Below are 22,262 nucleotides of genomic sequence, written 5' to 3'. Positions count from 1 at the left end.
TTTTCCGTTTTCTTTAATTGGATTTGAAAAGAGGAACAGAATACGTGTTGTGGGAGAGGTTGGACGAAAAGGTATTTTGAGTAACAAAGCCTCTCACCGCTTTGTTTTATTGAGGAGCTGTGTTTAACTGAATGTTTGGTATATTAACATGTTGATGTAAAGCATGTTAACGTAGGAGGAGATAGTCTGCTCTCCTTGTACTGGATAAAGCTCCTCTCTGCTGCTGAATTTACTCTTTTGGAAAAGAATGTCATGTTTTCCAACACATGATATAATGTGCACAGTGCTTGGTGCTTTCAGAAATTGGATTGTACCAGGATGTAGAGGAGAGAAGAGCGAGAGGACCAGTGCTGGTGGTGTTGCTCACGCTGCTCCTCATGCGGCACCCCTCATTGCTCTGGTTGACGAGCAGTGATTAGGAGCTGGTGCTGTCCTCTCTGCATTCAGCAGAGGTGAATGTGGAGTCCCCTGAAGTGAGTCCGTTTCAGTGCAACCAAGCAGAGCATATGTCAGAAGCCACGTGCCTCACACTTGCATTTAGGCTATCCCAAGCTTTGAAGCTTGGCTGCGGCTCAGTTTTACTTGTTGACAGTTCAGTTAAAATATAATCTCTTCTCTCTCTACCATCAGTCACTCGGCATCCGAAGAAGCCTCTGGCTCTGACTCTGCAAGCCAGTCTGAGAGCGAGCAGGGCAGCGAGCAGGGCAGCGAGTCTAACAGCAGCTCCGAGTCCTCTGAAAGTCAGTCTGAATCCGAAAGTGAATCAACGGGTTCGAAATCCCAGCAGACCCCTCCTGAAACCAAAGAAAAACCAGCCTCTAAGAAGGAAAGGATAGCAGATGTTAAAAAGGTATTGCCCCCTGCTGCTCTGCAGAGCTGTTACCCTGCACCCACCGTGGACGGGCAGAACGCAGGGCATGAACCTAGCTGTCTTTCACTTCCCTGCCGCTTGGCAGCCTGAATTGCACGTCAACCAAGCAAGCTCCCTACTCTGGTGTCCCCAAGCCCCTTGCTGGCCATTTGGTTTGTGTACGAATGGCCCTGTGTCATTGGTGTGAGCAGGAGCTTGTGTGTTCGACGTGACAGCCCTTTGGGCACTAGGCAGGTAATGGAGGAGGAGAAGGAGCCTGTCTTCAGTAAGTGACGCTGTCATCTCATCCTCTCCCTCCATCCTTCCATTCCTCTCTCACGTCTGATCTCTCCATCTAGAAATAGTAAAGCTTCCCCACGGGTTGCAACTTGGGAAAGTGCTTATCTTCTATTTGGGCCACTTAGTTTTGTTTCCATCACTACCTGCCTCTTTGGAAAAAAGATGAAAAAAGTGGTTTAACCTTTTTATTTGTTATGTTGAGGACAGTTGTGTGGTTGTTGTTTTTGTTTTTTTTTCACAGCTCCCTTAGCAATCCCTGTCCTACCTACACAGGCAGGCTTGCCCTCACCTTGTTGCTGCACAGGTAGAGGAGGGCACGCAGGTGGTGCACCTCTGGTTTGGTGCTGCACCTCCATAGTGCAGCAACTGTGCCTTGGCTCTCTGCTTGACCCAAGAGGTGGAGGCACCTGAGTTACACACCAGATGCAAGATGAGGGGAAAAGAGCCCAAGTGCCCATTCGGAGATAGGAACTTGGTGAAGTGAGATTTTTGGAGGGAGGAAGGTCAGGTTAGGTCAATGATTTTCTGCCTTGTGGTGTGTGACTCGCCTCATGCATAACTGTGGCTTGTACTTTGCACAGCTCATTCACAAGGTGGAGTTTTGTGGAGAAATTGCTATGTATGTGACGCATAAGAAGAGCAGTGCTTGCAGCCCATGTTCCCCACATACCTGGAGGGCAGAAGTGAGAAATACAGCATCCGTATTTCTTCCTCTCACCAACCTCTGGCCTGCCTGCTCAGGTTGCAGTAAATCTCCCATATTTAGGGAATGCCAGGGAAGGATGCATTTGCAAGGCAGTTGTGGTAACAGCGTTCAGATTTCTGTTTCATTGTTGATAAGTGGAGTCTACTGGAATTTGTCTCTTCTGTGGCCTTCTAGAAGCACGTTCCCAACAATAAACATTAAGATTACACCATGAGGGAACGCATCCCTGTAGAAGAGGATAATTAGCATGGATAAAACTTCTAAAGGTCAAGACACCCTTTAATAAGGAAGCTTCTCCCTCCCTTAATTCTGCTGTTAATGGGCGTTCTCCTTAGCTACCTCTAACCCAGACATACCTGTTTCCCTTGAATAACCAAGTCAATTAATTATATTATTGTTTATATTCTATCTCTCTAGACACACCCATGAAGGTGAGGTTCACTTGTGTGTGGTTCTATTCTGATGTGTAATGGGAGGCAATTCTTCCTCCAAAAGCTCTGCCACTTAAAAGATAAAAAGACAAATTCCTCAAATAGTTGGGAGAGCGTTTTGAATTTTTCTTTCATGTGGGACAATAAACAATCTCTTAATTTCTCTCTGCCTTTTTTCCTGACAGATAGACACGCCAGCAGTTAGGCTGCTGTCATATTAGCTTCTTGCTTTTCCAACAGCAGCAAAAAAACCAAAAACCTGCCAGGCTGCAGACTTGCACTCACCATGCCTGCGGTCCCAAGTCACTGCAGTGTCTGGCAGTGCATTTTGATTTCTTTTTCCTGCCAGCTGCTTGCTGAGATACTTGAGAACTGGAGGGAGGGAGAAGCAGATACATGCTGAATAGGTTTAGAAAGCTGAACAGTGATAAACTGCTGAGGGCCAAGGCAGAGGGATTGTTTTAGGTGTTGGAGAGGTGGGTCAGGGGTTTGCATCTGCCCTGAAAAGCTTCTGTTGTTATGTGTCACCAACACGGTCACGTTCCTGTACATCAGGACATCAGTTCTTGAATTCCTCTTCTCCTCCTGTCCATCCAGAGAGAACAAAGGCTTGCTTTTGTACGCAATGTGAAGTTGCTGTGGGGCCTGGTTACAGCACACAGAGCACAACCCTTTCCAATAGTGAGCTCTGCACTTCCACAAGACCTGCACTGCCGAACCACATCCTGTCCATGCATTCAGGAGAAGAATAAGGTGGTCTGGCTCACTTGCCATCCAGGATGGGTCACAGGCTTCGCACGTGAAGTTGCTGCTGGTGACTTTTTGCCACTGGGCTGGGCAAGCAGCTAATAGGGTTTCTCTATGGAAAACAGTAGTGAGGACTGTGTGCAAGACCGAATCACCCTTTGTGTTGGTAGGTTCATTCATTCCACCTGCACAGTGCTGCCTCTTGCTGCTGAGGCTGGCTGCCTCAGAGCTCTGTCCTTCAGCCTGAATAAGGTAGAAAGTGCTTTATGCCCTATGGGAGAGATGACCAGTATAAAGATAATGCTAAGTTAAATTGTATGCTTGAAAGCGTTACCAAATAGCCCAAAATAATCATGATCTGTTTCAGATTTTTAAGCGTATGTCTACTAGTTGCTGCTATCAAAATTCCCTAATGGTGCTATGTTGATTCTTTTATTTTTTTCATATTCACGGTCAAACCTCTCTAGAAATCAGAAATAATGGAGCGAAGCAGGCCTGCTGATGGTCTGTTTATTTTGCAGATGTGGGAAGAATATCCTGATGTTTATGGGGTTAGGAGGTCAAACCGAAGCAGACAAGAACCGTCACGATTTAATATAAAAGATGAGGTAAGGAAAAAAAAAAGAATGAGGGATTACTGAACATATAAAAACAACTAAACTCAGAGAACAAAGGCTGGTCTCATCTGCATTGCCTTGTGAACACCGAGTCCTAGCCTGGTTTGTGGATGGTGGAGTTCAGAACTGAGGTCCTGGTGCTGCACTTGAGTCTACGTGGCCCAAAATCTCCGATCTCAGAGGCCTGCTGCATGGGCTGAGGTCTCTGCACACTCATCCGGCCACTAGAGCGAGGCGTAGCATGGGTCTGCCCTGCTGTAGAAACCTGCTGGAGAGGAGCGGGTGCATGCTTAAAAAGGAAAACACAAAACCACAATGAAAATCCAAGCAGGAATAAAAGAAAGTGCCCAGAAACACCTCACAACGATCAAACAGATGTTGTCGCCCATCCTGGAATGGATGGTGCTCATAAATGCATTTGTGTGTGTGTGTGTGTTCAGCATTACGAACCATCACTTCAGTTGAATGTCAGGAGTATTTTGTGCTTTAATTGAAGATGGCAGGCAAAACTTGCTGTTGTTCCTATCTCAGGACTTGCTTTTTCTTTGAAGATGCAGCCTCCGTTTCCATCTATCAGACCTTGTGCACGTCTGCAGATCTTCAGGAAGGTTAAGTAGTTAGAGAGGAGAAAAAAAAACAGGCTTAGACTGAAATTGCAGGGTGGGATACTTCAATGTGAAAGCAGTTGGGAATCTGCAGAGAAGTAGCCAGATTTTGGGCAGGACAGGAGCCTGGTGGTGCTCTCAGCAGGTCAGGCTGTTTGTGCTTTGATGCCAAAATACACCGGTGGATGCCTGAGAACTGCGAGCATAACACAGGTCTCTGCCACCTCCTGCGCTGGATGTCCCTGCAGCAGCAGTTAGGAAGGCCCTGTGGCACGTCATTGACTTGGGTTTTGTTTTCCTTTTCAAGTTCAGGAAAGCCCAGGCTCCCCGGCCGCCTCTCTGTGATGCCCCAGCGTGCACTATGCGCTGTGCTGGCACTGTCACACCCGCCACAGACCTCGCCTGCAGCCCCAGTGCCCTGTAGGGGTTCAGGTAAGTCCTGTCATTTTTTGTTTTACAATATTACGTGGTTTTGCAAATGTTGTTTTCTTTTTCAATATCTTTATTTCCTTCTATTTGAGGTACGATAAAGTTAAAAAAAAAAAATAATAATTCTGAGATGTACAAACTTTGCTATACCACAGAATATTGTAAAAAACAAAAACAAAATCATCTGAATGAGCCCTTCATTCATGGAAATTAATGAAATCGGACCAATGAAATCTTCTCCTCCTGAAGCAGCAGTGCCTGCTTCCCATAGAGCAACTCCAGTGGCGGGTGTGACGTGTCAGGCACAGTGCTGCGGCCTCGCAGAGATGGGACGTGGCAAGTCTTGCTGTTGGAAGACCCAAAGCAGCAAGGGGAGGGCACAGCACAGCTGATCCTGCATGGTGCTGAGCGCTGCTGGAGCTGGCAACGAAACAGGGCACTTGACATCACCTAAGATTGCTTCTTGCCTTTCAGGGCTAAGCCTGTCACCAGTAACCTGCTCTTGTTGTTTGCTGCTTGGGACTTCCAGCACCATGTCTAGGAGCTTTGAATTGCTTTCTTCCCTAACACTTCTATGCAGTACTAGCAAGCAGCACTGCCTGGGCAGCAGGTCAGACTCGGTGCCAGGCTGCAGCACTTCCAGCCTTCTGACTGCCCCTGGTCAGGGTGGTAGAGTTGTTTCAGGTTTTGGAAGCTGCAATCTCTGCCGAAACCACCAGTTTGGGCAGAGCTCCTTCCCTTAAGTGCCTGAAAGGCTTCTGGGAAGTGCCCTGAGGGCATTGGGCACCTCATGGAGCTCTCTGAAATGGAAGCAGAGAGACTGGCAACTTCTGGTTGGGGCAGAAGTGTGGGCTGTGAAGGGCAGGAAGCAGAAGTGCTGTTTTGCATAAGGTGAAGGAGCTGCCCAGGGCACTGAAGCTGGCTCCAGGAATGAGAGCACACGTGAGCTTACAGTACAAACGGTCATTGCCTGTGCATTTTGGGTGCAGCTTATAAATCACCTTCAGGTTTCATGAAGGGGAACTGAAACATGCAGAACAGGGCAGTCAGGAAACAGCGTGCCCAAAACAGGCACAATCCATAGGCTATAAAGAGGATGGTTTGTAATTTGCATTAGTAATAAATGTCACAGTGCATCTGTTCTGTGAAGGAGGCCACAAGTTGTGCGCCACAGCTGTTCCCAAAATATGTTTGGTTTCACCACTGTAAAAAATACATATTTCTGCTCATCTGCATTTTGATTAATGCTCTTTCTCACATCTTTGCTGAAAGTTCAGATTTTAGACATCAGAGACACAAGAAGACTAAGTGGGAAAGCTGACGGTCTCCAGCTTCTCCAGGCTTGGCCTCTGCTAAGCCTGAAATGAGCAAATCCCTGAGCTCTGTCTGAGATTTAGGCCTTCCCATCTCCTAGCAGGCAGCATGAGCTCCGGAGCACTGCCTGGACCATGCCAAGGGGCTGAAGCCCCCTCCGTGGGCTGGTGAGGGGACAACCTTGGGCAGTCTGTAGGACCACAATTGCAAAGCTGCTGCTGCTTTGCTCTGCTTAGTGCGATGTTTGTGGTGTCATGTCTTGCATAGCATTCCTCCATGGTAAGCTGCAGCAGAGTTAATCTAGAAAAGTGTGTGCACTGTAAGTGCTAGCAGAGAAGAAAGGATGGTGGATATCCCATCTCTGGAGCAATTCAGGGTCAGGATGGATGTGGCTCTGAGCACCCTGATCTGGCTACAGAGGTGTTGCCTTTAGAGGTCCCTTCCAGCTCAAATGATTGTATGAAATTATATGGGAGGATTGGGTGAGGCATGGAAAGGGAGGACTGACCCTTCATCTGAGGTGGGCAGTGCAAACAGTAAGAGGCAGGTCCCTAGTCCAATGGGAAGAGTGGCTTAGGAATTGATTGGGCACGTTGGCAGCACTCAGTAGAAGGGGATTAAGGAAGGCAATTTGGGCAGCACTGGTGTGCAGGCTCAGAGAGAGAAACACACACCTGGCATCTCTTGCTGGACTGATAAAATCCTGGTGGGGACTGAAGGCTGAATTTGTCACTTGTGCCCATGCCACCTGGGGAGGTGACGTTATTAAAACACGAGCTTAATGCAGTTTTCCCTTCCTGCTGAAGGTGGCTGGTGGACACCCTTGGACCAATTGGAGCAAGTCGGTGCTAAGTTCTACAGCTGGGTCAAGAAATCTGAGAGATTGCTATAGTATGGTCTTTTAAAAATTGTTTTAATTGTTTTGTAATTACTACATGTGGAACAGTATTAAGCAGCTTTCAGCCATGGCAGGACCTGGGCAGCCTGGTGCTAGGATGGCAGGAAGAGTGGGTGACAAGTGGTGCCGGGGTGGATGAGGACACTGGGGAGCAGAGGCTGAGTCATTGGGTGCGTGGGGTGGCTGTAGCAGCAACAGGCAGTGGTGACTCAGGCTGGGACTGGCTGTGTCAGAGCTGAAAGATCTGGGCTTGCTGCCCGAAAGAGACAACAGCGCTTTGAGCAATGCAGCTGGAGGCAGCTGAGCTTGGAGTCACAAGTTAGATTTGTTTCAAGGCAGAAAGAAAAGAGGAAAAGGTGAGTTGTTGAGCAACAGCTATGTAGAAACTGCAGCAGCAGGAGAAGAGCAGAGGAGTTGGGGAGTGGACAGCAGGATCTTGAGAAGTAGGACTTTGTCAAGTGGAATGAAGTTCAGAAGACAATAAAGGATGTATTTGGTCTTCTACAAACTTCACCAAGTTAGACTTGGCAGCTCTAGGTTAATGGTTGGACTTAGAGATCTTTTCCAACCTAAATGATTCTGTGATTCAAATCTTGTCTTCTCTGATGCAGTGCAGAAGGAAAACTCACTGCTCTCTGCTCATGGTTTGCCTAAAGACAGCAAAAAGTAACTGCTCATTGAGAGATGGCTGTTGAAAAATATCCCACCCGCACAGCTGCAGTCAGCTGTGCTGCAGTCACTGCTGTCAGCCAGTCCCTTGTTTCTTGGATGCTTGGTGTGTGAGACAGGGATGTCAGGCAGTGGAACAGGCATTGAGCACGTTCACACTGAGCTGCAGGGCAGGGGTGTCACTGTGCCACACGTCAGTCTGGCATGAAACCCCCGAGAGATTCATCAGCGCCCTCGGTCTGACACAGCATCCGATACTCCATTTTGAGCAAAAAGGAAGTTGGGGAAAAGGAAGATGGCAATGAAGGCTGCAGAGATATTTGGCATGTCTTTGTACCCTGCCTTGACTTCTGATCTTGCAGCTCATGCCATTTCATGTCATTCTCTGAACAGCTCTTGGCGTGAGCCTTGCTGAATGTGGTGGATGTACAGGAGGCACAGACAAAGACAGGCTTCATCTGCAGGGCCTCTCCGACACAGCTTGGATGTTGCAGCAAAAAACATCATTGAAAAGAGGGTTTCAGATGAGCAAGATGCATACAGCAAGCAGTCCTGAGGCTTCTCAGAGCATTTAAATCCTCTTTAAAAATCTTCTGCTTTCTTCTGCAGTTTGCTCCCTGCTGATTTGTGCTTTCTGTAGCAAGTGTCTAAGGCAAAGTCATCTGTTTGTTTCGGGGTGCTGTGTGTGCAGGGATCTGTTTCTGTGGTTGACTGGCTTATACAAAAATAGGGTTGTGCCCAACAAAGCTTTTCTAGCTTTCTCAGCCAGTGGGAGTTGATGACGCCCACGTTTAAAATAGTTCAGCAAGGACGTAGCATCTCTCTCGATATATTTAGCTAGAGAGTCTGCTGGTGGAGGCTGGTATGCTTGCAGGAAGGAAAGCAGCAGGGCAGGGTCTGATCCATCTGCTTCCTCAGCTGCTTTGGCTGTGGGAGAAAAATTCAGGAAAGCAGGGAACACCCTTGTGATAAGAATGTTGTCCTTTTAGGAGAATTTCCTTCTGTACAGAAAGCTTCTGTAATGAGAGTAGAGCTGGTCACGCATGTGTGATTGCGAAAGGTAGGTCTGCAGTCACAGAAACGCAGTCTGATCCATCCCCGACCATTACTGGGTTCATACTGACGTGGCAAGTATGGATGCTCTGCATTCTGCCACTGCACTTTTCAGTTACAGCCTTGTAAAAGAGCTCAGCTGCTGCAGGAGCTGTGTGGGGCAGTGGGCAGCACTCCTGCAGCCTCATGGCTCCCCAGAGCATCCTTCTGGCTGCAGGGAGAGCGGTGCAGCTGTGCCTCAGCTCACCCCTCCCCACCTGCATGTGTCCAGCTGTGTCCTTGGGGAGACGATCCGGGTGAAGCCTACAACCTCATTTTTCTTTCTTTTCAATTAAAGGCAAGTAGCGAATCTGAAAATGAGAGCCCAAAAAGAAGAGGCCAGAAGCAAGTGAAAAGAAAGTAAGTTTCTAGGGAAAAGAGTTTTGAATAGTGGAATTATTATTTATCCATTGGTTTTCAGAGTAATACTATTTGTTTGACAGACATTATCAACATGAAAAGCTTGTAAAATGAATTATTTACTATTTTCAGTAATAAAACTCTGGGTGATAAAAATTCAAGTATGAATGTAAACCTAGGATGGATGAAATTTTCCAACATTTTCACTGTTTTTTTTTCCCATTTTGCCTGTCTAGGAAATCTAAAGAAGCCAGCTTCACTTTTTGTTGTCAGTCTTTCACTTCTTCATGATGTTATTTATTCTTCAGTGACACTTAAAATAGTTTAACCTTCACTCCTTTCCCGTCCTTAGGAAATGGAGAATAAAATGCCAACTCATTTTTTTTAATCTCCCATAACCCTCTGACAAGTTAAAACATCCCATTAACACATTTTGGGGATCTCATCACAGTGGCCAAATTTGCTTATTTTTACTGCCTTTTCCATCCAATCAATACCTTTCAGTTTTCCTAAGCACTGAAGTGTGCTGATGAGGCCTACTGAGCTGCCTGCTGGAGAAAACTCGAGCACAGCAGAGTGCTATGTGATCCAGCTCCCTCTCTCCTCTTTCTTGCTTTTAATTTCTCATTCTGTTGTGTACAGCAGTGCAGCACAACAGGGGAGGTAATAGAAGCCAGGGAGGGCGGCAGCATCAAGGGAAGGACTCCCAATGTACCCCTTGGAGAGAGGGGGCATTGCAGAGCTGAGGTCTTGCTCTGAACTACCCACGTGGAACCTGCTTCCTTCCACGAACACACAGTGGGATTTGGCTTCAACCCTGGAAGCTTTAATTGCCTGAAGTTAAATGGCATGCGACTCAGTGCTCTGGGTTTTGAGCAGCAAGGAGAAAGTGTATCAGTGCGTGTCGTAAACCGTAAGCGGAAGCGAGCGCTTCTCAGAAATGTCTGATTATTCAAAATCACCCCGAAGATTTTTTTTCCCACCTCATTTCAGAAATGCGTAAGTGGGAAGGAAAGCTGAAGAACTTGAAGCACGCCTGGCCGTGCGGGGTGCAGCCCTGCCACAGCACGTGGTGGGAGCCACTCGTGCTGCTCTGCTAAGCCAAATCCAGGTGACAGACCTGTTCCTAGAGGAGAGGATTACAGCCTAAAATCCCCAACACAACACATCACAGTCAACAACTTGTTAGCAAGAGTGCAGTGGTGATCTGTTGTGATCGTGGCCTGCTAGGATCAACCCAGTTGGGTTGGGTGCCTACTTAGTCAGGTATTTGTGTTGAAATATGGTGGCCCTTGATCAGCTACTTTTCTGACCATAGAAAAAAGTGGAAAAGAGAGATTTCTGGTGAAGAAGAGGATGAAGATGGAGGGGATCAAGGCACCAGTGCAGAGAGCGAACCTGAACCGAAGAGAATTAAAGCAAAAAGACCTGTCCAAAGGAGGTATGGAGTGGTTGGTTCAGTCTGTATCTTTTTCTGTGTGTCTTTCCTACCTTTATGAGGGTGGAGAGGCAGCTGCCATTTGCTCCTAAAGCATGTTTGTTTTCTTCAGCATTACCTTTGATTACAAGCCTGTGGACCTGGTTGCTTTGTCCAGTGAGTGGAGTAGTGATTTCTGTGGTAGTTACAGCAGGTTAAATGTCTGGGAATCTAATATCTGAGATGTGTTTGTTCTTAAAGACTTCAAAAAAAAAAAAAGTATGTAGCAGTAAAACACTTTCTCCTAATACTTATTTTAGAACAATGGCCAAAACCAGTGTTAAAAAACCTCCGAAACTCCAGCGTGGGAAGAAGAGAAAGAGACAGGTGTCATCTGAAGATGACGACGACGATGAAGATGGTGAAACTCCTAAGAGACAAACTCGACGAAGAGCAGCCAAAAATGTCAGGTATCAAAAAGTGTGAGGTGGCTTGCTTAAGCAGTGCATGTGCTGAACAAGCGCTGAGCCCCAGGGTAAATACTGGTCTTGCTGTGCTCTATGTAAGAAGCCATTCTTGTGTTTCTGGGCAGAGTCAAGGGCTTTTTATCAGTTTGGTTTTGGTCTTGTTCAGTTACAAGGAAGACGACGATTTTGAGACGGATTCTGATGACCTGATAGAGATGACTGGGGAAGGGGCTGATGAACACGAAGACAACAGTGAAACTATTGAAAAAGTCTTGGACATCAGGCTTGGAAAAAAAGGAGGTGTGTCGGCTATTTCTGCATTCAGTCACGCACTCTCTGTTTCTCTTCAACTGCTCCAACGTGTTTGCAATTTTGAAGCCTTCCAGTGAGGCCCAGGGTTATTTCAGTGCTCTTCACCCTTTCCTGCCTGCCTCTTATTTCTTCCTTCTAGAAGGTTTTTTTTATTTGTTTTTGTTTTTAAACGATCTATTATTGAAAAACCTAAAATGTCAAGTTTATCTGCTTGGCAGCTGTCTTTTAGTGTGTACACTATTTTAAAGATGCAGTCATTGCTCTGCAATTCTTGTTTTTCTCCCCTTTAAAAGATAAAATAGCTCTTCCAGTAGAGACAGTTTTTGTAGCTCCATTGACAAAGCCATAATGGGAAATAAAGCTAAGGCTTTGTTCTCACAGCCATACAAAAGTGTTTTTGTAAAACTGAATGGTCTTGAATATTTTCAAGAGACCTTTGAATTATATTAAAGAAAAAAAAGGCATTTATGATAGAGATTTAAAAAGATCCTGTTGTGTGGAGAACTTTTGTGTGCCTGTCTCATCGGGTTCAAGAATCTGTAGGACATTCTTTGTGCTGTCACAAAGGATGTGTTAGAAAAACGACTTCCTGCTTCAATGCAGTTCGTGGCCAGTGGTTTTTAACAAAGGTACCAACTGCAGCCTGATTTCTTTTGCAGCCACTGGTGCTTCCACCACAGTGTATGCAACTGAAGCTAATGGCAACCCTAGTGCTGACTTTGACCCTGAAAAGGATGAGGGAGAGGTTCATTACCTGATCAAATGGAAAGGCTGGTCGTACATCCACAGCACATGGGAGAGCGAGGAGTCCCTGCAACAGCAGAAAGTGAAGGGCCTGAAAAAACTAGAAAACTTCAAGAAAAAGGAGGAGGAGATCAAGCAATGGTATGCTCTATTTCAGCCAGTGATATCTGGCTTTGGGTGAATCTTCTTTAGCCATAGGTACGCACAGGACTGAACACATTCATTTTTTTTCTTGCAAAGCATATTCCAACCAAAGCAAACGTTTTCAGTTCACAACACTTTTCTCTCTCTCTGCCTGCTGTAGAACCATCCCCCTTATAGAAATGATATCTGTGGTACTGAAAGGGAGAAGAGGCAGAGCTTCACAATGCTGCCAGTTCTCAGGCTCAGGAGTTGGGTAGCTGAGAACAACTAAATGGTGCACGAGTGAATCTGGCCCTGGAGGTGATACAGGGGCTCCTAGTTAGCAGTGAAACCTGGCATGCTAAACTAAGCAGCTGTGCTGGGAAATTAGGGCTCGTCTCAGGACACGCTGCTGAATTTTGCTTTGCAGGCTTTGTCAAGGCAGCCTTGTTAACCCTTGTTAATGATGAGCCTGTTTGTATGTGAGTTTTTGTCTGACCTCCCCAAGGACTATAAAGAGAGCTTCTGTGTGTTTCCAAAGTGATAAAGCTGGAGCAGCAGCTTCCATCCCCTGACTGTTTGATTTTCATTTTTGTGACTAATTCTTGCAGCAGAATAAGGAGTCATTTAGCAGGGAAACAATGAGTATCTGTAACATTTGCTTCCCAGTGAAGCTTTATCATAGGAGATGCTTTAGGAAGCATTAAGAAATGTGTCATATAAGCAGTGGTTTGCTTCAGTGACTTAGTTACACAATCATAAAACAAAGTAGAATTTCTATACATGGCCTCAGTAAGCACTTCAACACTACGAAAGCATTATAATGCTTAATTTGTTTTTCTTTGTGTATCTAGGCTGGCCAAGGTATCGCCTGAAGATGTGGAATATTTCAACTGCCAACAGGAGCTGGCTTCAGAGCTCAACAAACAGTATCAAATCGTGGAGAGAGTAATTGGTAAGTGAATCCAACACTTTTGTAAAGGGATGAAGTAAGACAGAATGAACTTCCTCTTTCTCTTTGCCCTCCAGTATCCCTGTAGAATGGCATTGAATGTATTTCACTCTCCAGGTGGTTGTTGAAGTTGCTGCTGCTGGTGTAGTTCTTTGACCTCAGTTCTTTGCAGGCAAGGTGTTTGCAGAAGCACAGGCCTGGCTGCTTCCAGGTCTGCTTTCTGTGACGCTGTGGTTAAGGATGTGGTTAGGCTGCAAGGTGGCTCAGGGGTTAGACTTTCATGATTTGTTAAAAATAAAAAATGGGACTTTGCACTGATATTTTAGCAACGTCAGTCAGAGATGCTGGCATCCAGTTGCTTTGGGAATTGGCCTAGAGAGCTGTACAACCTATTTCCATACGATTCTTATCAAAGCACATGATGCTCTGTTTGTGCTGCTCCCCCTGCTGGCTCTCAGCACACCAAACCCTTGTTTCCTTTGTGTCTTCTACCACAGCTGTGAAGACCAGCAAGTCTGCGACAGGGCATGCTGACTTTCCAGGTAAAGGACCATTTTTGGCCTCTCTAAACTTTTCCTACTAGCCAAGACTTGTGCTGTGTTTGTAGGGATGAATTAGACTGCCCTTGTGAACCATACTTGTGGTTCAGCCACAGAACTGAGGTTTGGGCTGTTTTGCATATTTTGCAGCAAACAGTCGCAAAACATCCTCGAATGACCCCGAATACCTGTGCAAGTGGATGGGACTGCCCTATGCAGAGTGCAGCTGGGAAGATGAAGCTCTGATAAGCAAGAAATTTCAGCACTGCATTGACAGCTTCAACAACCGTAACAACTCCAAAACAATTCCTACCCGGGACTGCAAGGTTTGCTTGCTTCTCTCCTCTTGCTTTGTTTCTCCAGGTTGGGTAATGAAGCAAACTGTGTGAATATGAAGTTTTGTCAGAATAAAAGTCAGAGAGTATTTTCCAATCTTTCCTCCAGCATTTGAATGGTTGTTTGCTGTTCTCGTACTTTAGGCAGAGATGTGAACCCCTTTTGGCTTCATTTACTCGAGGCATGGTGAGCATGGGGGATTGGGAACTTTAATTAATCCTTGCAAAGTGCTTCTTCCTGAAGAGATGCTGCTCTTGCAATGCAGATTTTTAATATCACTTGAACAGAAAAACAGCACACCACGGAGAAGAGGAAGTCTGCAAGATGCTGATACAGTGTGGGAGTACATGGAAGAAAAACCAGAAGGGGCCAAAACAGAAAATGGAGTTTGCTCCATCTAATAGGCATTATATACAACTTATTGCACTCTTGTGGGGACTCAGCCCTGATCATCAGGACTGGAGGTCAGCAGGCAAAACATAACGGTGCTGAGGGGCATCAGAACTGTAGATACCAGAAGCAGATAAGAAAATGTGGCTGGACAATAACTGACAAACCAATCTACACTCATTGCTGATTCTGCAGATTTAACTGCTGAATTTTCAACCTTACCTTGTCTTTTTCTTCAGGGGGCTTACGGTGTATTGTTTTCCTCAGGTACTGAAGCAGAGACCAAGATTTGTTGCCTTGAAGAAGCAGCCTTCTTATATTGGCAGTGAGAACCTGGAGCTGCGAGATTATCAGCTGGAGGGCCTCAACTGGCTTGCTCACTCGTGGTGCAAGTAAGTACATACACTGAGTGATGCAAATGAGCTGTGTTCATTGTGGGTCTCCTAAGCTTTGTCCCAATGGGATCTGACCCTCTTGTTCTCAAGTGAGGTTTTTACCCAGCCTTGAAATGATACAGACGCATTAAATCAGGACTTAGGTTTGTTCTCTTCCTTCTCAGGAACAACAGTGTGATCCTGGCTGATGAAATGGGCCTGGGGAAGACGATTCAGACAATCTCATTCCTGTCGTACCTCTTCCACCAGCACCAGCTGTACGGTCCTTTCCTGGTGGTGGTTCCTCTGTCGACTCTCACCTCGTGGCAGAGAGAGTTTGAAGTGTGGGCACCTGAGATCAACGTGGTGGTTTACATCGGTGACCTCATGAGCAGGAACATGGTGTGTAATCTGACAGCAGAGCCTGTGGGGTTGGATGGGAGCACTGGGCGCTATCCTGTGCAGCGTGTAATGTGTGTGACGTGCTATCTGCTGGAGCAGCTGATGGGGGCTGCTGAGCGTCCTCTGAAATATTTAGACAGGGCAACAAAAACGTGCTGTGAGCCTGGTGGCGTCAGTGAGATGATGGGGTAATGTCACAACAGCAAGTTGCTTGACTTAATTTTGTTACTTGTCTAAACTTGTGTAAAAACCACGTGTGCCCTAAAACAAGCTGCTCCTTGGACGCCCTTTGCTCATCGAATGGTACACTGAACAATAGAGCTTGGACTTGATTGGAGATCCTAGCTGTAGCTACAGTAAAATGATTGTTAACTCTTTGATAATATTCCTTGATGGTAACATCTGTCGTTTCTCGTAGATACGTGAATATGAGTGGATCCACTCTCAGTCTAAAAGGTTGAAATTCAATGCACTTATCACCACATATGAGATTCTCCTCAAAGACAAGGTGGGTAAAGCTCCAGGGGTGTTCTATTTAGATCCTCTCTTGCAAATGGGGAAGCCAGCCACTGACTAGTGGGTTTCACCTCTTTTTCTTCTGTGGTGATGGAGAACACTTCTTTTCCTCCAGGCTGTTTTGGGAAGTATTAGCTGGGCCTTTCTAGGCGTGGATGAAGCCCATCGTTTGAAAAATGATGACTCTTTGCTGTACAAAACATTGATTGACTTCAAGTCCAACCACAGGCTGCTGATCACTGGCACTCCGCTTCAGAATTCACTCAAAGAGCTCTGGTCCCTGCTGCATTTCATCATGCCTGAGAAGTAAGTCTCCTGTTGGTGCTTCATAAAATACCTCTGTATGTTTGTCTTGGCCACTGAATAAACTTGAAGGAGAGCAGAATGGCAGAAATCCCTGAATTAAGCTCAGTGGAGTTAGACCAGCTTAAGGGGAGCAAACACTGGTGAGGAAAAGCAGAGTTTAAATGACTAACACAAGGAGGATTTCTGGCAGCAAGTTCAATGAAGAAACTTAAAACACGTCTTTCAAATCTGTCTGCTGTTTTCAGTGCCATCTCTAAAAAGCTGAACTTGTTTTAAGCAATCATCTCAGCCATTTCTGAATTTCCCAGCACATGGTGTTTCAGCTGTTCTCACTAAATGTTTTATGGCAGTCCCTGGGAGTATTTCTCAAAGACAGCACTGCCTAGCTGATTGTTAGCTTGTCCTCATTATAACAGATGTTTTCTAAAAAACAAAACAGGTAGTGTGCATTGCCAAGACAGGCATGTCCCCAGACTCATCCAGATGATGTTTGACTACAGAAGGAGCTGTCCCCTAATTCTTTGTTGGATCACAGAAGAAGCAAAGGAAAGATCTGAGGTCTCCCAGGTAGAGAAGGACAGATATCCACATTTCAGAGGAGTTAGAGAAATCAGCAGTCCAAGAAAGTAATCTGAGCAGTGTAAAACAAAAACCAGTTGACATAACCCTGCCTAAGGATGGGCTCTGTGGGAAGTTCAGAAACTGCTGTTAGGTAAATCCTAGCAGGTGACATCAGAGTAAATATTGGGGAAACCTGGGATTTTGGGTCCTGGAAGGTTGATGTGGAACTGTGAAGCTCAAAATAAAATACTTGGACGTACTTAAACCCAGAGAGCTGCTAGCTTTGCCACCAATCTGCTCTATTAGCCAGAGAAAAGTGAACTTTCTATCCTTCATTGTACATTCATACATCAACTCGATGGTCTCCTATCTCATTGTGTAGTGTTAGCATATTTGATACATGCTGCTTGGTACCACAAGATATTCTAACTCCTTTCTATTACTCATCTCTGTCACTAGGTTTGAATTCTGGGAGGATTTTGAAGAAGATCATGGGAAAGGTAGAGAGAATGGCTACCAGAGCCTTCACAAAGTCCTGGAGCCATTTCTCTTACGCAGAGTGAAGAAGGATGTGGAGAAATCTTTGCCAGCCAAAGTGGAGCAGATCCTCCGTGTGGAAATGTCTGCTTTGCAGAAGCAGTATTACAAGTGAGTCATTGATTAAGTTACTGGGAGTACCAGCAGAAGTGGGCGCATCTTTCTTTGTGACTTGGGAATATGCACAGTATATATAGGACAGAGTATGCTGTGTCCTTCAGAAGGCACCAGTGTGGCAGCCAACACCTGTGGCAGGAAGGTCTTCCCAGTAGGAGTGCAAGGTAGGGTTGGGTGGTATCTCCCCCTCCAGCTCTGGACTACTGGATATGCTTTTCTAGCATCATAGTAATTCAGCTGGCCAGCTTTGTAGGGCAGGGACTGTATCTTGGCAGAGTAAAGCTCAGCACGGAATTGTGCTAGGGAAGAGTGTAGACTGATGCCTGAATCAAAGTGTCCCTGAAGGTTTTGTATCTCGGGCTCCAGCAGGCCTGCTTTGCGCTGTGAAATGATCTGATCTGTTTATTTTCCTGTCTGCAGGTGGATTTTGACAAGAAACTACAAGGCTCTTTCAAAGGGAACAAGAGGAAGCACGTCTGGTTTCCTAAACATCGTGATGGAGTTGAAGAAGTGCTGCAACCACTGCTACCTTATCAAACCTCCCGAGGAAAATGAGAGAGAGAATGGCATTGAGACCCTGCAGGTGGGCAGAGACATTGCTTAGCTTCATTTTTCCTTTGTTTTCTGCTTCCTGCCATTCTCCCTCCAACATAAGATCTGGTGAAGCTTTTGCTTCTGACCATGGGAATCTGTCATCACAACTGAGCCACTGAATTTCCCGCCCTTTTCATACACTGACAGCAGAACATTTTGGCCATTTTGAGCAGGAGGTGAATGCAGTGTGAGAACTATCTTGGGTGATTTATTGTGTCTGCGCCTTCTACTGTCTAAGCACAGATGGTTTGATTAGAGAGGTACAGGAGAAGTATGGCCCCCAAAAAAACCAGTTCTCTAGTGTACGTAGGAGTATGGTTGGAAAGCACCAGCTGGAATGACGGTTACTTTTTCAGTCTCTGATCAGGAGCAGTGGAAAGCTAATTCTCTTGGACAAGCTGCTGACCAGGCTGCGGGACAGAGGCAACAGAGTCCTGATCTTCTCCCAGATGGTGAGGATGCTGGACATCTTGGCAGAGTACCTGACTATCAAACACTATCCTTTCCAGGTGAGAAATAGCATGTGGGGTTCACCTGAAAGTTCAAGAAAATAGGGAGGGAGCTTGAGCAGTGAGAGGCACTTGGCTTCTAAGGCTGTCCCTGGCATTCCTAAGGGTGGATGGGTTACAGATTGCTTTTACTGAAATGCACTGAATGGAACTGGAAAGTCCTTTCGTTTCAGTGTGGCACTCAAGGAAGGGAACGTATGGAGAGGCAGAAGCCAGCTGAGAGCGTGGGATGCCTCACTGTGTCTGATGCTTCTTGGGCACGGCACATCTCTCTTTGTAGATGTTTTGCTGTCTGTAAGGGAGGATATTGGTACGTCCTTTGAGAGCTGCAGATGGAGGCTGCTCTTACAACAGTCTCGGTAGTGATGTACAAAGTGAGAATCAAAAAGATTGGCATAAACCTGCACAATGGATTCAAACATTTATTGGTGGGTGTTAATCACTAAACAGCCATCTTGTGGTTCGGACCTTGCCTGACAGAAACACTCATGTCCATGATCTATCTCTGTAGCTGAGATCAACTGATGTGCTTATGTCAAAAGCCCTCAGATGCAGATCTCCCTGCATGTACCAGCACACTGTTTTGTACAGACAGCTCAACACTGAAGCTTGCTTCCCTTGCTGGCTCTCTGAAGCTATTTAGAGATGCTGTTATCTGCATTTCTTTTATCTGAGGTGGCTATTGCATCCTGTGCAGCTTGTTTCCATCCAATTGATGCTGACTCACAGTGACATGCCATCTTTCTTGCTGTTTCTCTGGACTTCTGTCACTGCTTGAAGGTTGCTGTGTGGGGCATGTTTCCAGCATACAATCTCAGTAAATAAAGCCCCATCCTCTGCTGGGCTCCTTCTCTGGCCTTCATCCTGTAATAAGCCCTGAGGAGAGGATAGAGAATGCAGAGATCCTGGCTGGGGGCCTGTAACAGGAGCTGGAGAGTCACTGCTGTGTGACTGCTGCCTGAGCATACCACCTCCTGCCCTCGCAACACAGTGTAGCTATTTTTAATTGGTGGCTATTTTTAATGATTAAACACTACAGGCTGGGGCTATCAGGCTCCCAGAACTTGATTGCAGCAGCTCTACGGGGCTCTTTTCCTTCTTTATTTTTAATTGTTATTGCTGGTTTGTTTTTTTCTTTCAGCGCTTAGACGGCTCAATCAAAGGGGAGATCCGAAAGCAGGCGCTGGACCACTTCAACGCCGACGGCTCTGAGGTATGGCAGATGGGTCCTCCCTGCCTCCAGAGGGGTCTGGTGGGTGGCAGGAGGGAATTAGCTCAGTTCATTCCTTCTTACAGAACACCTGGCCCTTTTTAATGCAGACACAACACATTTTGCAGTCATTCATATCGCTTGTTTCAAATCTCCCACATCCAAAGAAAGGGGCTGCAAGGCAGATTTCCAGATAGTGCCAAAGAGGCTGGGAAGAGCCATAATCTAGCAATTCTCTCTTTATGGTCCGAAGTATGAGCCATTTGCTAAATAAATCCTCTAGTCTGGAGTTGTTTGTGGATATGAAATGGCAGAGGCAGAAGGGAGATTTTAAGACTAGGTAGGCAGTAAAGTCTGGCATTGGAGGTGAAAGTCTCTGGTGTAATAGGAGAGGGCGTGCTGAGGCTCTTGTCTAGGCTTGCTGACTCACAGTGACTGGTGCAAGGCACTCGTATGCCATCCCCCAGCCATGGGAAATGTCTGTCCTCACTCCAGGAGCCTGCGCTCTTGTTTGGCACAGGAGATGAAGAGGGTGCTGTGTGACGGTGGGAAATGTAATAAATAAAAGTGAGAAGACAGAAGTGCGGGTGGGAGAGAAGGGAGGAGGACTGTCCATGGAAGCTGCTCTTTCTCCTCTCCTGGGGGTTCTCAGATAATCCTGATTCTGTCTTGGCACCCTGTACCTTTGGGCAGCGACTCAAACATCCCATGTTTGGAACTGATCTCACCCCCAACAGACTGCAGACAACAAAAGCACGTGTCTGTCTGCTGCCTTCGTGGGGATCTGATGTGCAGTGTGATCTGACCTTCAGAAGTGACTCCAAGGTGCCCTCACCTGACCTTCCTCACTTTGTGCCTTGGCTTTCAGCCTTTTCCTTCTCTTTGAATGAAGTACGAACACACCAGAGCCTCCCTTGATGTCCTTGTGTGACTTCGTAGTCACCATTTCTATCTTATATCCATGGTGATAGGCTGGCTAACTTAGTTGTTGCTGTTTTTTCCCCCAGGATTTCTGTTTCTTACTGTCAACACGAGCTGGAGGGCTGGGAATTAATTTGGCCTCTGCTGATACTGTTGTTATCTTTGATTCGGACTGGAACCCCCAGAATGACCTTCAGGCTCAGGCTCGGGCTCACCGCATCGGACAAAAGAAGCAGGTCAGAAGAGTTGCCTCGAGTCATTTTCTCTGTGGCTTCAGTGTGTGCATTTAAGAGAGCACCTACATCACTAGAACTTGTGAAAGCATGGTCTTTTTGCCCCAGGTCCTGGTTGTAGAGTAACGTTATCCCAAGGGAAACTCACTTAAAGGTCAGGAAACGAAGTCAGCCCAACACTGCTAGATGTTTCTGTTGATGTTTAGTCCTGGCATGGTTCTGAATGAAGAACCCCATCAGTGGCACCACTTTTCTTAGCCTCACATAGTCCTGCTTTTTCTTGCCCTATAAAAATTGCTAGATAGAATATCCATTTTTTCCTAGAGTTTTATTACAGATGTGGAAAGTTTGATGCTCATTAGGATTTAGTGCGATTTTTTTCAGTAGATTTGTACTTTGCCTTTTGTACACTACAAGATATGTGTTAAGCATCCTGATTTAAAGTGGTCCCCCTGAGACAAAAGAATGTGCTTGTCTTTATTCTAAAGTGGCAAATCTGTGCATGAAAGTAGCATGTCAGCAGACGAGTCTCCTCTGAAACTCAGGGATGCATCACTGTGTCAGCACAGTGTATTCAGGTCCTGGAAAATAGCTCTGTTCTTCTCTTGCCCTTCAGGTGAATATTTACCGCCTGGTCACAAAGGGTACAGTTGAGGAGGAGATCATTGAAAGGGCCAAGAAGAAAATGGTGCTGGATCATTTGGTGATCCAGCGTATGGACACCACTGGACGGACTGTTCTGGACAACAACTCTGGGCGATCCAAGTAGGTGGTTGTGTCAGGAGGCAGACACATCTGATAGAGCACGTGGCATAACCAGCTTCACCTTCTGATAGCTACTGATTTGATTGGGTATGGGGCAGAAGAGAGCTTTCACTAACAAGTAGTGGGAGTTTCCACTGTTTTGCCTCACACAATCATTAATTTGGACATCCAAGATAAAGATGATCAGAAATTGAAATGCATTGCCTGTTTTTCTTTACCTCTTCCCACCAGAGACCATCCTGGTCTGAGGGAAGCTCGTGGTGGCAGCATGGAACAGAGTTTTGTCAATGACCTCAGACTCTCCCCATTTCCTCTCAGTAGATGGGGCTTGTACCCCTTACAGTAGCTCTCCAAGCCAGAGCAGGAAAGAGATGAGCGCTGAGAAGAAATCTTGCTCCTCATTTTAAATGGGAAAAACTTCAGAATGGCTTTGTGCTGTGACACAGCTGACTTAACAGCCCTAAACCCTTCTTCATTCTCTTTCTGTTTGCAGTTCAAATCCTTTCAACAAAGAAGAGCTGACAGCTATTCTGAAGTTTGGAGCTGAAGATCTCTTTAAGGAGCTTGAAGGAGAAGAGTCAGAGCCTCAGGTAGTTTGAAATAGAAATAACATCGCTGTCGGTAGTCCTCTGCAGGTCTGCACTGGGGATGTATTTATGTCTGCTCACTCTTTGTATTTTCTCTGGGCACAAGAGCAAGTTGGTGAATAGCGTGCGTGGGAGTCCCAGGAAGCTGAAGGAGGAGAGCTCTGGTGCTGGGATCAGGGGCTGTTGTTGGGGGTTAAATAACAGTGGTCACCAGGAGAGTCCCAGGGCTCCCTAGGATTCCTGAGTTAGTTATAGCACAGCTTGAGGAAAGCTTCAGTCCGTGTCTCCTCTGAGCACCTCCAGCTTCTTTCTTTTTGGGTTGTTCTCATGGA

The 22,262-nt window shown here is 46.1% G+C and overlaps 1 protein-coding gene across 1 annotated transcript in view; it reads left to right on the top strand.

Moving 5' to 3' along the window:
* The window catches only part of CHD2 (chromodomain helicase DNA binding protein 2), a gene marked incomplete at both ends in the record, with an annotated part of 49,220 nt that overhangs the window by 11,977 nt on the left and 14,981 nt on the right, over nt 1-22,262 (top strand). Inside the window, 21 exons of the mRNA XM_079540711.1 lie at nt 631-850; nt 3,556-3,642; nt 8,957-9,018; nt 10,337-10,459; nt 10,756-10,905; nt 11,069-11,202; nt 11,874-12,099; nt 12,936-13,036; nt 13,531-13,575; nt 13,723-13,898; nt 14,566-14,690; nt 14,858-15,074; nt 15,493-15,582; nt 15,706-15,896; nt 16,917-17,105; nt 17,532-17,694; nt 18,062-18,214; nt 19,356-19,427; nt 20,432-20,581; nt 21,195-21,343; nt 21,837-21,933. Of these exons, the coding sequence (XP_079396837.1) occupies nt 631-850; nt 3,556-3,642; nt 8,957-9,018; nt 10,337-10,459; nt 10,756-10,905; nt 11,069-11,202; nt 11,874-12,099; nt 12,936-13,036; nt 13,531-13,575; nt 13,723-13,898; nt 14,566-14,690; nt 14,858-15,074; nt 15,493-15,582; nt 15,706-15,896; nt 16,917-17,105; nt 17,532-17,694; nt 18,062-18,214; nt 19,356-19,427; nt 20,432-20,581; nt 21,195-21,343; nt 21,837-21,933 (2,920 nt within the window). The remainder of the gene's footprint in view (nt 1-630; nt 851-3,555; nt 3,643-8,956; nt 9,019-10,336; nt 10,460-10,755; nt 10,906-11,068; nt 11,203-11,873; nt 12,100-12,935; nt 13,037-13,530; nt 13,576-13,722; nt 13,899-14,565; nt 14,691-14,857; nt 15,075-15,492; nt 15,583-15,705; nt 15,897-16,916; nt 17,106-17,531; nt 17,695-18,061; nt 18,215-19,355; nt 19,428-20,431; nt 20,582-21,194; nt 21,344-21,836; nt 21,934-22,262) is intronic.

This window comes from Tetrao urogallus (genome assembly GCF_951394365.1).
Source record: "Tetrao urogallus genome assembly, chromosome: 11".
Classification (NCBI taxonomy): Eukaryota; Metazoa; Chordata; class Aves; order Galliformes; family Phasianidae; genus Tetrao; species Tetrao urogallus.
Note: the sequence above shows the minus strand (reverse complement) of the source record. Positions and strands in the feature narration are given on the sequence as shown.